At 46.6% G+C, this 13,659-nt stretch overlaps 1 protein-coding gene across 7 annotated transcripts in view; it reads right to left on the bottom strand.

Annotated features, from left to right (window-relative positions):
- FRMD4A (FERM domain containing 4A) overlaps nucleotides 1–13,659 on the bottom strand; it is a 281,910-nt gene that overhangs the window by 16,742 nt on the left and 251,509 nt on the right. For all 7 annotated transcript variants that reach the window (XM_030959642.1, XM_030959640.1, XM_030959641.1 and 4 more), the window contains exons 15-16: nucleotides 5,965–6,098; nucleotides 2,517–2,639 (exon numbers count right to left, since the gene is read on the bottom strand). In XM_030959642.1, the coding sequence (XP_030815502.1) occupies nucleotides 2,517–2,639; nucleotides 5,965–6,098 (257 nt within the window). The remainder of the gene's footprint in view (nucleotides 1–2,516; nucleotides 2,640–5,964; nucleotides 6,099–13,659) is intronic.

The following is a 13,659-nucleotide window of genomic DNA, read 5'->3' as shown; positions in this document are numbered from 1 at the left end:
AATTGTCTCCTCGAGTTACCAGCCAGGAGGGTGATCTGAGAGCCTGCAGTGCACAACAACAAGCTCTCTGTATGCCAGAAACAACCAGTGCCCTCAGAGTTAGCCCTTGCAGGGCCTCAGCTGAGTTTTTAAACGCAATCAGGTGTACCCTGAAAGGTACCTAGCCATTTCTGGTTATCCTCCAAAGTCAAGGGACTTAGGACAAGTTATGCCAAAGCATAAGCTGATACAGAGCTTCCCAGCCTGCACCAGGACCCCAGGCTGTGAGCTTCAAAGGGCCTTGCTAATCTGCAAGGGATCTGGCTACCTCCCCCAGCTCAATGGAATTAGTCTGCTAGAGAAAGGAACCCAGTACATTGCAAATTAACAAAAAAAAAGACAAGTTTTTCTACTTTTAGTGAACGGTGAGACAGTCATATATTCCTGGAGATCCCCGTTACCAAGTTCAAATCCTCTCTTTGTTCAGCAGCAGTGTAAGAGCTGATGCTGCGGGATTTAATCAGACTGCAGCATTCTCTGAAGTTTTTATTCTGGGCTTCTGGCTTAAAAAATATACTTTTGCTATCAGTGGTGAGTCAGCATTGCCTTAGAACTATAATTATAATTTCCCTCACTTCACTGAAGAACGAACCCACCTTTGTCTTTTTAACAGATCCCTTTTTGCTTTGAAGACCTTATAAACTCTGTTAGTGCCAGACTTATTAAAAGTGAACTTGACATGATGGGGTTTTAAGGCCTGGAATCTGATTCATCATCTTCTGGTAAAAGCCTTCCTAGAGTCAGGGATTACAGACCAGGTAAAGGTGATTACCAAGAAAAAAACCAGAACCCTTCCCTGCAAGTCTTGATCTGACAAAGGTCTTGCTAAAGGTTTGGAAAGCTTGATGTGAGAGCTGTCATTTTAGATCTTCACAGATTCAGCTCTAAATCATTCAGTATATCCTAGGAAAAATATATTAATTTTCTTCCTGTCCATAATTGTCTATTTTCCTCCAGTGAGGCCCCTATAAATAAAGCCCTAGGAAATGAGAGCTATCATCTGCCTTCAGATGGAAGTGCCTTGCTTCAGGTCCTTGTCACAGCTAGTAATTTCAGTCCTGGATTTGTGTGGTTGAGAGAATATTTCACCTTTTTTTAGAATTGATTTTCCAGTGTTTGCACTTGCTGAAAAGTGCACGAAAACAATTGCTACCCTCCTTAAACGCTTTCAAACTGGCAGCCAAACACAGCTCAACATCATTCTTCGAGAACAGAAATTTATGGTTTTCAACACAGCCTTATAATCTGACAGATGAAGAGAGAGGCAGAGAAAAAGCTGAGTCAGCATGTTTGGGTTTCTGAGTGCCTGCACTGGGGAGGAGCTGCTTCACCTTCCTGCTCTCCACACCTAATCCTGCCACTGGAGTAAGGAGATTCCTCACCCAGCGGCCCCAAAAGCTGCCCTGTAGCAACAGGAGCTGGGGAAGTTGGAGATCAGGTTATAACTGAGCAGCCAACAGACTGCAGGGGTTTTAGGAGTAATTCAGCTAAGACATGCTTCCCTTTGAAAAGCTTAATTAAATGTGCTAGTTCATGAATATTTGACTGCGGTGGAATTCCTCTCCCAGGCTCCATTGAGAACAAAACTAAAGAGCTCCAGCTGTTTATTTTTTTCAGCAGAAGGAAAATGCCAACAAAACAACAAACAGTTAATTCCCTGGCTGAACCGAGCCTCAAACCACACAGTCACAACCAGCTTCAGTCTCTCCTCCTACAAAAATAAAAAGGAAACTCAAGACTGGAATATACACAAGTGTCTTGAGACAAATGTGCCTCCACAGACAATAGTTGTTCTGTGAATCTGGTCCTGCCCTACAGCTGCTGCAGGCCTGTTTTCACAGCCACGGTTCAGGGCACTGACCCAGCACATTGTGGGAGCAAGGAAGGGAACAAACACTCCCTGGCAAACTTAGAAAAATGTAACTCCAGCTCCCCATAGGTAGGGATGAAGGCTCTTTTGTTTAAGGACTGGGGAGCAAAATGCTTTTATCTCGCTGTGGCAGGGCTGAGATGGATAATGGTGATGCTTTTCTCCCTGGTTAGAGGAGGCTTGAATTTGGATTGCTACTGGAGTGGAAAGCAAGAGGCTGCTTGCAAAAACAAGACAGGCAGAAGCAGGGCTCAGATGGCTTGGGGGGCTCCTGATGTGCTCCCTGCTCACACAAATCACTGCACTTTGTCACCAGAGCACTTGCACTGCCATAGTCCAGTTGGTCCCCAACTCTCTCACTCCTTCCCCAACTCTCTCTAAAGTCCCCAACTCTCTCACTCCTTCCCCAACTCTCGCTAAAGTCCCCAACCCTCTCACTCCTTCCCCATTCTGATGGATATAAAAACCCCCAAATGGGTACTGTGACAAATTACAGTAATTTAAACAAAAACAACCATGGGACTGATGGTTCCTGTGTGATGCTCACTGGACATCTTAGAGTCCTGAGGTGGGGACACGTGTCTGGAAGGGAAGGGCACAGCCTCACCTCTCCCTTAGGCAGGATTTTCTGCTCATCCAGTTTAAAGGCAGTTCCTATTCTTCTCCTTACAATAGGTGGCTCCTCCCCAGGATCCAGAGGGTATTCTCGTGGCAGCTTTCCTGTGAGCTCCTGTAAGCAGAAAATGCTGTTAGTGCTCTGGGAAGTCCTGCAGCACAGCAAAGCACACCACCACTCCTGTGTGACCCTAAAATGACAGGTACCCATTAACAACATATCCAGTTCAGCCAGCTGATAAACACACAGGAGAGCACCCAGCCCTGCAAACTCAGAACCTAGCACTGAGGGTGGGGACCTCCTCTCTGACCTGTGCATGAATACAGAGCTTTGTGGCCTGCCCTGGGCAGGTCTCTTAAGTGGTGCCCAGCCCCAGGGTGTCAGGGCCTGAGGCTGAGCAGGCTTGCAGCACACAAGCTTTCATCTCTGCTGCAGGGTGAGCAGGAACCAAGAGCTCCTATCTGCTCTGTCCTGCTTCTGAGAGGGGTGAGCAGACCCGAGAGCCTTCCTGCAGGATGCAGGTCTGCTGAGTCAGAAAGCTGCAATGGTAACAGCCACACAGGTTATGACCTGCACAGAAAAACATTCCCACCTGATTCATGATGTGTCTGAGAGGAATGCAATGGAAATGCTCACTAAAAGCAGTGCCTGGTACCTCATTACCTGTCTGATAACACTTCATGTATTAGAATGCTTTCCAAACCCCAATGATGTCATGAGCAGCTTTGGAGCAATTATTAGCTGATACTCTGTCAGACTGATGGGGTTATTTGCAAAGATATGTTCAAAATCTGAAGCAAACCTCACAGAATTTCAGAATATGTGGACAACAGGAAGCAGCACCACTGCTGATGTTAATGCTGTGGGGGTTTTTCCCCAGGCTACACAATACAGGCACACACATCTGAACTGAAGGCATTGAACTGCCTAGAGAAAAAGGCAGAAGCCTGACTGCCAGCACAGCCCAGACTCCTTGTACTCAAAGTCTCCCCATGAAGGACAAAAGGCTTTTGTGCTCCTTAGCATCAGTGCTGAGAGGATCCAGCTGGCAGAGTAACCTAAATCATCTGAATCCCAAAGAACAGCAGCTGACCTTAATGCAAGTGTGGGTGCACAGCCCAGTCCCTGCCTGCCCTGGCCTCTCCCCCACTCCCTAATGGGGTTTTTTTCTTTCTACTCTTTTCAGGTCACTTGGAAACAAGAACCTGGAGTTTTCAAATCCTCCCTTTAAGCAATTCCCAGCAAATTGGGTTTGTGGCAGAGCTCTGTATTGACGTGCACAGCCCCCTATTGCAAGAGGCATGGCTGCAATGTCTCAGAGTCCCACTCTGCATTGCCCCTCCAGCTCTGTGGGGTTATTTCAGTTTTTCTTTCAAAATGTGTTCTTTGTACTGTGGCTCTAAGCACTGCACCAAGACAGATTCCTGTAGCCTGAGGGCAACAGGGATATTTTCTTTATAACTTCTAATGTGATATGAAGCAGGGCAGTAGGTAAAGAGTTAATCTTCTGTAAAATCTGTAAAGATCAGAGCAGAACAAAATGAATATGGGTTACCATGCTGCCTCCACAAGCTAAAAAGTATTCAAAGGCACGATCATGAAATGTAATCTAAATTAATAAGTAACTGGAGTAGTGACGGCCCAAAGTAACCTGATGCCAGAATTATGAATGGTTCTGGCCATGCTTTCTTAATTATGCCCTCACTTTTAACTCTTTTTTATCTCCTGGTTTGCCACCTTCTTCCTCTGTTTTGGCCATTTCCGTGCCAAACAGAAAGGAAGAAGGGCAGCTTCAGAGGAAGCTTTCAACTAGCAGCTGCTGATGGATGAGCTGAAGGGTTGCAAGATGGGGTCAGATTCCAACTGTCCATTAACTGCCTCTCTCAAATCACCTCTGGAAAGCACGAACACTTTCTACCAGCTCTTAATGTGCTGACAGATGGGCTCTGGCCAGCCTTGCCACAGCACATTAAGGAGTTATTGCTCCTCCTCCCCAGCTCCCTGCCCCAGTGGGAGCTTTTGCCTGCATCCTGCTTGCTCCTGAAGTGCCTGAGGCTGCACCAGAACCAGGGCTGGTGTTAAAGGGAAGGCACTGGGCTGTGAGCTCCTGTAGCTGTGGCACAGGCGCATCTTCCCTGCCTCCGGTGCTGCTGCAAGGATTAGTCATCAGCAGTCAGGCTCAGGGTTAGCTCAGGGTAGTAAATTCCTCTGTGCCTAGTAGAGCCTCCAGACCTTGACTGTCAGCCCCTGAAGAGCTGTGATTTTTTTCCTGTGGATGATCTCAGCTCCATGGACTTAGAGATTGGATCTGATCCTGTGACCTTTCTCACAGCACAAGTTGTTTGCCGAAATCACCAGGACTTCTCAGGTGAGAAGGGATTGCTCCCATGGAGTAAAGAATGGGAACAGGGGCAGGAGAGATTTCTGCTGATGTTCTTTCCCCAACTTGTTCTTTCTGGCATTAAAACTATACATTAATTGAAACAAAGTGCAATGAGACCTGAATCAGTGACCCATTTCTGTGTATCTACCATTTTTGTCAAAAGGTAGATACACATCAAACATTAAGCAAGAACTGGAAGATCTCTGTGCCACTGTCTGCAGCCAGCTTCCTGTTGTGTTACATGTCACAATTTGTTACTAAAATCAGATACACAGGCCTGGTAAACATGGGAGGATTGCTGAATGACCTGAGTACACTGCTAAATCTCCACACACAGCTGCAGCAGAGCTGTGATTTCCCAAACATTAAATTGATCATTAAATGGCCTCCTATGTACTCCAAAATGAGCTGGCAGTTGAGTGGGAAGGTTATGAGTTCCTGAGCTGTCCTCCATGACCTGAGATGACCACAGTGTTTCCTCTTTGCAAGGTCTGCCTCCACACTGGCATTCCTTTCCAGCAGTGCCAGAGCTGACTGGATGAAGGCAATCTACACGGAGCAGATAAGACCTTGTGTGCTGTATGGCAGAGCATGCTTGGAGAAGAAAAAAAAGCATGTAAAGTTGGGCCTGCTCCAAGAAGAAAGTGTGCCAGCCTCGGGGCTATTTTTGCTAATGGAGGAAAAAGTCTCTGAGATGTGACAACCAGCACATACAACAGCCTTCCTATGGCATTTAAATAGCAGGATATTCTTATCAAAGTTAATAAGAAGCCTGGCTGCATGCAATTTATTCACAATTTCAGAGAGCAAACATGGATGCTGAGCACCCTCCTTGCCCCAAGCCAACGGGGCACCCAGCTGACGTGGGGAAAAAAGCCCCGGACTTTGCAATCTGGGGTTGAAACAGCTGGATCTCCCTGAGGCCATTGTACAATGGCTTTTGTAAGAGGTGACTGTGGAAGGAATCTCCTCTCCTGGCCCCACCCCAGCTCCAAACAAGGAGCTGTAACAAAGCAAAACAGAAGTGTTCCAGGTTATAAAGTGTCCAGCACCCACCGCTTCCCGCAGGCACAGTTTCTTCAGCTCCTCCAAGCGCTGGCGCAGCGTCTCTTCCAAAGCTTCTTGCCTGGACTTCAGTGCAGCCAGCATGTCTTTCTTGGCAGACTGAGAGCTGTCTGACTCTTGGGAACCTGTCAATAAACAATGATTTCACTAGGCCAGCTGACAGCAGAACACACATCTGGAGTGCCTGTAATTTTACCACAGCCTGGACGCAGCCCTTCCAAAAAGAAATGGGACTGTGACATGAAGCAGGTGTTACCCAGGCACTTCTGTTTACAGCAAATCCTTAATGTTTAAGCTAACAGTCAGAGATTCAACAGTGGAGCACATAAAGACATTTGTAACCATTATCTGGAAAAATAAAAGCAGCAAAATTATTCATCTAAAGATCTTAGAGGAAACCCACATACAATTCCCAGGAAAGCTCCCAATGGCAAAGTACAGTTTACAAAACCCTGGAGATGCATTTTTTGGAAATTAAGTCTAGGAGAAACCATTTGACAATACAGCCTACTTCTTAAGAACTGCAATTATCCCAGTAGCAAACATGTAATTCAATCCACTTACAGGGCCTGTTCTATGAAAAACTGTAATGGAACAAAACTACCTAGGAAGATTCCTGTAAAATACACCAAAAAACCCCAACCATAGCTCCTTCTGGGGTAGTAGCTGTTTCTTGTGAAGATGTAGGTCGAGATATTTAACTGCATGTCCAAATGGCTTGGCTTTTCAAGTGGCAATTACCAGCAACTCCCACTGAAGGAGATCTGTGTATTAAGTCAGACTCTGTTGCTCAGATGTCATGACAACATTTGTAATTTCAGCTCTTCAGGGGAGCTTTTTGATGAAGTAACCTCATCCTTTGTCACTATGTTTCCCCCCCACACAATAAAGGATGGATATTCTCCTTATCCCTCCTTTTGCTGCTGGTGTATCAATAGAAACATTTTTTTTCAGCAGTGACCTGTTCCCTGCCCCTCCTGGGCAATGGCACAGAGCAAGCAGACCTTTATTATCTGTAGGAGTCAGATACAATAGGATGCTACATGAAATTTTCTGTGCACCTGTTATCAGATGGGGGTTAGACGGGCCTCCAAGCATTCAGCAAAAACACTCAGCCCAAGGGGATTGAAAAAGCTGTAATTTCACAGAGCTTTGGAAGGAATCTGGAACAATTCTTTATTTTGGCAGCAAAACAGTGAAATTTGTGCTTTCAGCTTCATCTTTCATTGCTACTATTCCAGCAGACCATTAAAGCTAAATCGAAAGGGGATTGAGGCAAAAATTGCCACAAGACAGTTCTGCATTGGCTCAGGGGGAGCAGAGAATCTCACAGATCTTTTCCACCAGTTTTCATGAAGGAAGATAGCTGGCATTTATTCAATGAAACACCTTACTTACACCTTTTACTAGGCTGTCCTGAAGTGGGGCTGGTAGAGGAGATCTCTCTTAAGGTCAGCCAGCCTGAGCATTATCAGACAAAGGAGGAGAACCTCACAGTAAGATGTTTGTGTAATTGCTGTAGTCATCATTGTTTTATTTGTGTTTGCCCTCATAAAGCAACAAAACTCAACTCTGCAGACACTTCTGTGCTGGAAGAACTTGGTGGAACCTTCTAGAGGAGCCCTGTATTTGCACTGGCAGGGAAACTCCTCTCCAGCACTCAGTAATTCTTAACAGTAACCCTAGTGAGCAGTTACTAGCAAAACTGAACTGCTGATTGTTTTTCATGGACTTGTCAACAAACTGCAGAGTCCTGGTAAAAAGTTGCTCACGATTCCAGCAGATGTTTTGAACCTTTTTATTTTTTTCTTTTCTGACAACTTTAATGACCTATGTTTTCCTTTCAACTGCTCTTCCCCTTTCCTTCCTCTGTCTGCTCCATACCTCCACGGCAGCCTCAGATTTATTTTTAAAAGCTATTCCTTTTTGCTGTGTGGGTTGCCACAGCAGCTACACAGAAACATTTACAAGCATCTGGCCAGACCCCTGTGCTGATTTGGGGTACGCCCACAAGAAGGAAACAAAAGGCTTCTGGCTGAGCTGGTAGGGACCCAAATCAAGCCCAGACAGCTCACAGCATCTGCTCCAGCTGTGCTTTCCCTGCGTGAGAACCATGCTAATCTCAACCCTGACACAACTGGTGCACATTTTGTCCACTGAGTGCCCATTTTGCCATCTTTTTCACTGCTCTCACAAAACAAAGGAACTGGAGGGGACCTGGAAGCACGCTGTCACATTCTGAGTGAAGCAATGGGATTACTGCTGAAACCAAAGTCATTCACTCGCTGGCACTAATGTCTGGTTTTGAATTTTTATTTAAAAGCTGAATTATTTTGCAGTGTATTATTAGATTTTTATTGGGTGGATTCTCTGCTTGTTCTCATGGGTGAAAAGGAATTGGTAACTTGATCAGTCAAGAGAACCACCACTGTATGAGATGACTGTAAATGAGCAGAGAACAATGCTTTGTATTGCTGGGTGCCTATGGCTTCCATTAGAGGCATTTTATTTATAAATACGTATCAATCCTACCTTGAATAAGGCTGTGATCAGAGATCCACTTCTAAACCCAGTGGCAACTGACCCAAAAATGTCATGACAAATCAAAATACCGTAAAAACAACCAAGAAATAAACAAAGACCAGCACAAATCAAACCAATCAAGCAGCTACTACCTTAAATCAGCCTTATTAGATATGGTCACTGAGTCATGGCTGCCCAGTGCCTTCCAAAAGGGATCAGCAACAGAGAAAAATCAGTCCTGAGAGATCAGTCCTAACTCAAGAGGCTCCTGCTGCAACAGAAATGGTTGACTGGGAGGCTTTCTCAGGTGTTTTATCTCCCACAATCAGGGTTAATTCCTAATGCAGTAAATGGAAATGTTGCTGAAATACATAATTTTCCTATATGGCATTTGAACCTTTTTGTGAAAATTATTTTTCAGCCTCCTTCCCATTTGCAGTGCAAGGATTTACCAAACTCTGCATTTTAACACACTCTTCTGCAGAACCATTTGATGTCCCTAAACCAAAAGGGTTTGTGAAAATACACCAGGCAGCAGGCACAGGGCCTTCTCTCTGGTGGGCACCAGGAAGCTGCTGAACTGGGGGCTGGCTTTATGTGGATGTGCCCTTTCTTTCTCAGCATACAGGATGGGACACAGGCCTTGGTGACCTAAATGTGCCATACTAATTTGTAGAAACAGCACTCATCTTCTGATACCCACATGGCCTCTCTGGGTGATTTCTTTATCCACTGACATTCAGGAGAACATGAGCTGAGAAATACAGGGGGAACATGGTCCTCCCTGTCCAACTCCTTCTCCAGCAGAATTCATGGCTGAACTTCACCAATGCTAACAGGCTGGGTTCTGCTCACTTCCATACTGGTGAGGTCAGGACAGTCTTGGGGATGTTGAAGGGGACATGCAGCACATGGGTCACACTCCTGAAGGATCTGGTCAGTTGTTATGCAGGTACAGGCCTGCTGGGGTCCAGGACAAGCTTTGCTTTAAAGCCCGCCAAAGGGGTGAGAGCAGACACCGCTTTAGGGAGAAGAGTCCTACCAGTGACTCACTGGTTGTATTTCCTCCATCTGTTGTAGCAGAGTGGAGTCAACTTGTAAAAGGGATGAACGAGAAGGATGAAAACAAGCAGGGAGGACAGATGGGATGCTGAAGAGCAGAGAGAGCCAACTCTTGGTGACACCAGCTGTGAGGGGAGAGGAGATGCAACAAGGTGGCTGAGCAGCAGCAGCAAGGCAAAACCACCCAGGCATCTCTTCTCTGTCTCATTCTCCAAGTCTCCTGCTCCAGGAAAAACACATCTAAATATGGCAAACCCTTCACACTACATCCGGCTGCTGGCTCCAGCTCGCTGGCATTTGGCTCAGGTCCCTGTGAAGGTCCCCTGAGCAGGGAGGGAAGTTTCCCCCACGCTCACTCTGTGCCAGAGTCCAGGCTGACTCACTGCCCCAGGATGTCAGCACACAACCAGCAGCAGCCCCAGACAGCCCCCATCTCTGCTCCCTGCCCAACACATGGATTTCCTCTGCGGCGTGGTATTGAAACAGGATGACCTCTGTGGCAGGGAGAAATGATGAGGAGGACTCCAACTTATCAGAAGGCTAATTAATTACTTTTTTATACTATATTATTCTATACTATACTACATCTAAACTGAATCTGCCAAGCACTCAACTGCCCTAATCTTGTGACTGTCAGCCAACAGTCCCGACACACACACACACACACACACACACACACTCTTGGCCCTGACAGGCCAAGGAAACAAAACACCATCACTCTGGGTAAACAACCTCCATATTGCATGCTACTTTGGCACAAACACAGGCACAGCAAATGATAAGAATTGTTTTTCTTTCTCTGACGTTCAGAGAATGTGAAACCCAGAAATCTTCTTTGGAAAAATTGTGCCTTGCTTTTCTCTGTGAAGAGAAATGTGGCGACACTGTGGGAGCTCAGCTGGAGCTGCTCCACACAGGATGAGCTCAGATACCCTGTGGGGTCTCTCCTTCACCAGCCCTGCACTCACTCACTCCTCGTGGGTGCTGTGTATCTGCTGTATCCGCTCCAGCTGGGACACAGCCCCGCTGGATGCAGCGGCAGCGCTGGGAACTGCCTGCCTGGACTCTGCTGTGGTGTTTGCAAACATGAACAGCTCCTGCACAGGAAACCCCCACTGCTGCACAAGGAATGGGGCTCGGGCTGGAGGCTCTTTGAGTGTGCCTGTGGAGCTAAAGCTGAGATGCTCCTCTGGGGTGTCTCCTCTGCCCACAGACATGGAAGGTAGTCTGGAGTTCAGACCAACTGTTGTAGATGGATAATGAGATGACTGGCTCTCGCAATTAAAAGATAACTATTGTGTGAATATTAAGAAAAGCTTTAGTGATGTATAGTTATGTTATTGTAGTTTAGATGTCCTCTGTTCTCCCCATAATTCCCTTCCCCCACCCCGTACTGTTGCCATCAGACAGCCAGGGCTGTCTAGGACAGGTAGAAGAAGGCTGCACATGTGTCCCTTGCATGGGGGAGTTGGGAATGGAAAAGCTTGGTGCTTATGGGGTGAGGCATGGCAACACCTGATCTCCAATCAAGTCACAAGGAAGCAGTTTCCACTGATAAATGGCACAGAAGAGCTGACTGACAGACTTTGGGAGGGGCCAGGGCTGGCTGATGCAGCCCCCAGGGGTATAAAAGGCTGAGCATCCATCTTGAAGATGAACTGACTGTGTGGTGTGCACGAGGGGCAGTTCCCAGCACTGCAGCTTTTTCCTTATGTAGTCCTTTGTTGTATTTTTGTTAAGGTTTAATAAACCTTTTTAAATTTTCAAAGTGAGCAGTTATCTCTCACACAACCATAACCCAGAGAATACAGGGCTCCTCACTAGCTTGGAGACCTGCAGAGCTCTTATGGCACAGACTCCAAAGCAAAAATCCATCTTAGAACCAACCTGGTTTTGTTCTGCTGGCTTTGATTTGGTTTCTGCCCATGTAAAAGCAGAGATTTCACTCACAGGCAAATCTCTCCCCAGATGTCCAGGGATGGCCCACAGATCCTGAGCAGATCTCTGAGCTAAATCACAGCAGCCCACTGTCCTACGGAGGCTGCTTCAGATCCAAAATGAGGACAAAAGTCGGAGTCAGCTTGTCAGAAATGGACTTAGGCATCAAAATTACAAATCTGCACTGGACAGCCTGAGATCAAGGGTGTGGGAAAAATGGAGGAGCTGAGGCTTTGGTCTTGAATTCCTGTGATCAAGAGGAAGCCACTTCCAAGTGTGTAAGACTCCATCTCCCCTCTGCTGTCTCCTGAGACTGTAAGTGATGTGGAGCAGTGACTGCCTTGTACTGCACAGCAGGATCTTCTCCAGACAGTGTGACAGCTGGAAGCAACAACAAACTTTTCCTTGCAGACTTGCTGCAAGCCCAGGGGAGACATGCCACTTTCGGCATGCTCCTCATGGCTCTGACAGCCCCCCCCAGTGAGGAGGAGTGAGATGGAGGGAGGAAATGACTACAATAATTTTCAGGAAAAAAAGGACTGAGAATAGTAGGGAAGTGGGGGCAAACAGAGATTCATTCCTGACCTTGTGATTTCGAGTCACTTGAGGTATTTATAGCCTGGAAGTCTGCTGTGGCCACTTAATCATTTGCACTTATTCTCTCCAGTGTGCAGGCTGTACTGCGATAACCCATCATTGTTGTGGTTGTGTGCCGATAATCTTTGGCACAATGGGAGGAAACACAAAGCCTGGGACAGAGCCAGTGACTGTGCCCAGTGGGACAGACATTGAATGCCCCCTCCCATCCAGTGGGACAGGGATGGGCCACCTCCACCAGCCAGGCTCGAGGGAGGGGGATCTTGGAGCAGAGAGGTCTGAGTGTGGAAACAATCCAGGGTTTCCAATTCCCTGATACCTGACCTGTGCCAGACATTTTCTCTAAATACCTTCTTGTAGCTGCTTGTAGCAGCAAACTCTGCAGCTCTCCTGAACATTTTGGGAAGAGCCCTGTCCTCAGAGCTGGCAGCTCTGAATTAAGGAACACAGAGGCAGCTGTGCCTGCCTGGCCCACCAGCAGTACCTTGACAGGGACAGAGGTTCACATAGTCCCATGAAGGCACCCAGGCAGGCAGATCCACCTCCCCAGGACTGAAGAAATGACTCACCTGGTCAGTGAGCTCTGGGTGGGTCTAGTCACTAGTGCAATTCTGGTGAGTCTACAAACTCTGTGCTCAGCCAGAAAGGAGCACAAAAAGTTCAGAAATAAAAGCATGGGCAGCTCCCAGTTTGGAATTTCCATACACTTAACCCTGAGAGATGCTGGGCCTACACCAGCTTTTCTGGGCCTGATTTTTTGCTGGCTTTCACATGGCTACTACTCTCTCCAGGTATAAGAGCAGAAGCAGACCCCAGTGTTTTTGTTTTTGTTTTTCCCAGGAATACAAAAAGTCCATGTATTAACATGGAAACAGGATTACTACCAAGTAGCTCTCACAAATTTAGGAATGGTGCCCAGGAGGCTGAGATCTTGGAAAGACCTTAAGAGCTTTCTTGGGGTACTTAACGTTATTTACTTTCCAGCAGGAGAGCTGGAAAAAATGCCAAACAAACAAAGACTTCCAACAACCTGACACCAATCTGAGAGCTGCTGAGCTACTGCAACTCCCCAAGCGATGGGAGGCACAGACAGTGGATTGTACACTTTGTCAGGAAGAGCTCAGGAGCAGAAAGGCAACTCTGTTTGCAGGCAAGGCAAGGAATTGCACAGCAAGCAGCTCTGGAAGCACTGTACATTTTAACCCCTTGCTGAACATTTTCCAAGCAGGGTTTTAAGAGACATGAGGGATACAGTGATGCAAAGCTAATCTACTACATCTGTGTGGGTTCAGTTTTAAAGCCTTTGCATTCTTAGATAGGCTCTTCCTTTGTCCAAGCCTGAGAAGGTTATTTTCTGCTGTTACACATCTCAACACGTTTGGTTTTGATAAATTGTTGTGATGCTTAACAGAAGGTATTTAATTGTCTGAAATTGTTAATTATGGTGATATGAGAAACCTTGCCCTCCTGGAAAGCTCACCTAAGCAGCTTCAAGCTCTTTGCTAAATATCACCTGCTGTGATGTTTCTCACTGTTTTACACACAGCTTGACTGGTTCAGACTGAC

Source organism: Camarhynchus parvulus, chromosome 1A (genome assembly GCF_901933205.1).
Source record: "Camarhynchus parvulus chromosome 1A, STF_HiC, whole genome shotgun sequence".
Taxonomy (NCBI): Eukaryota; Metazoa; Chordata; class Aves; order Passeriformes; family Thraupidae; genus Camarhynchus; species Camarhynchus parvulus.
This window is presented reverse-complemented; position numbering and strand designations above follow the sequence as displayed.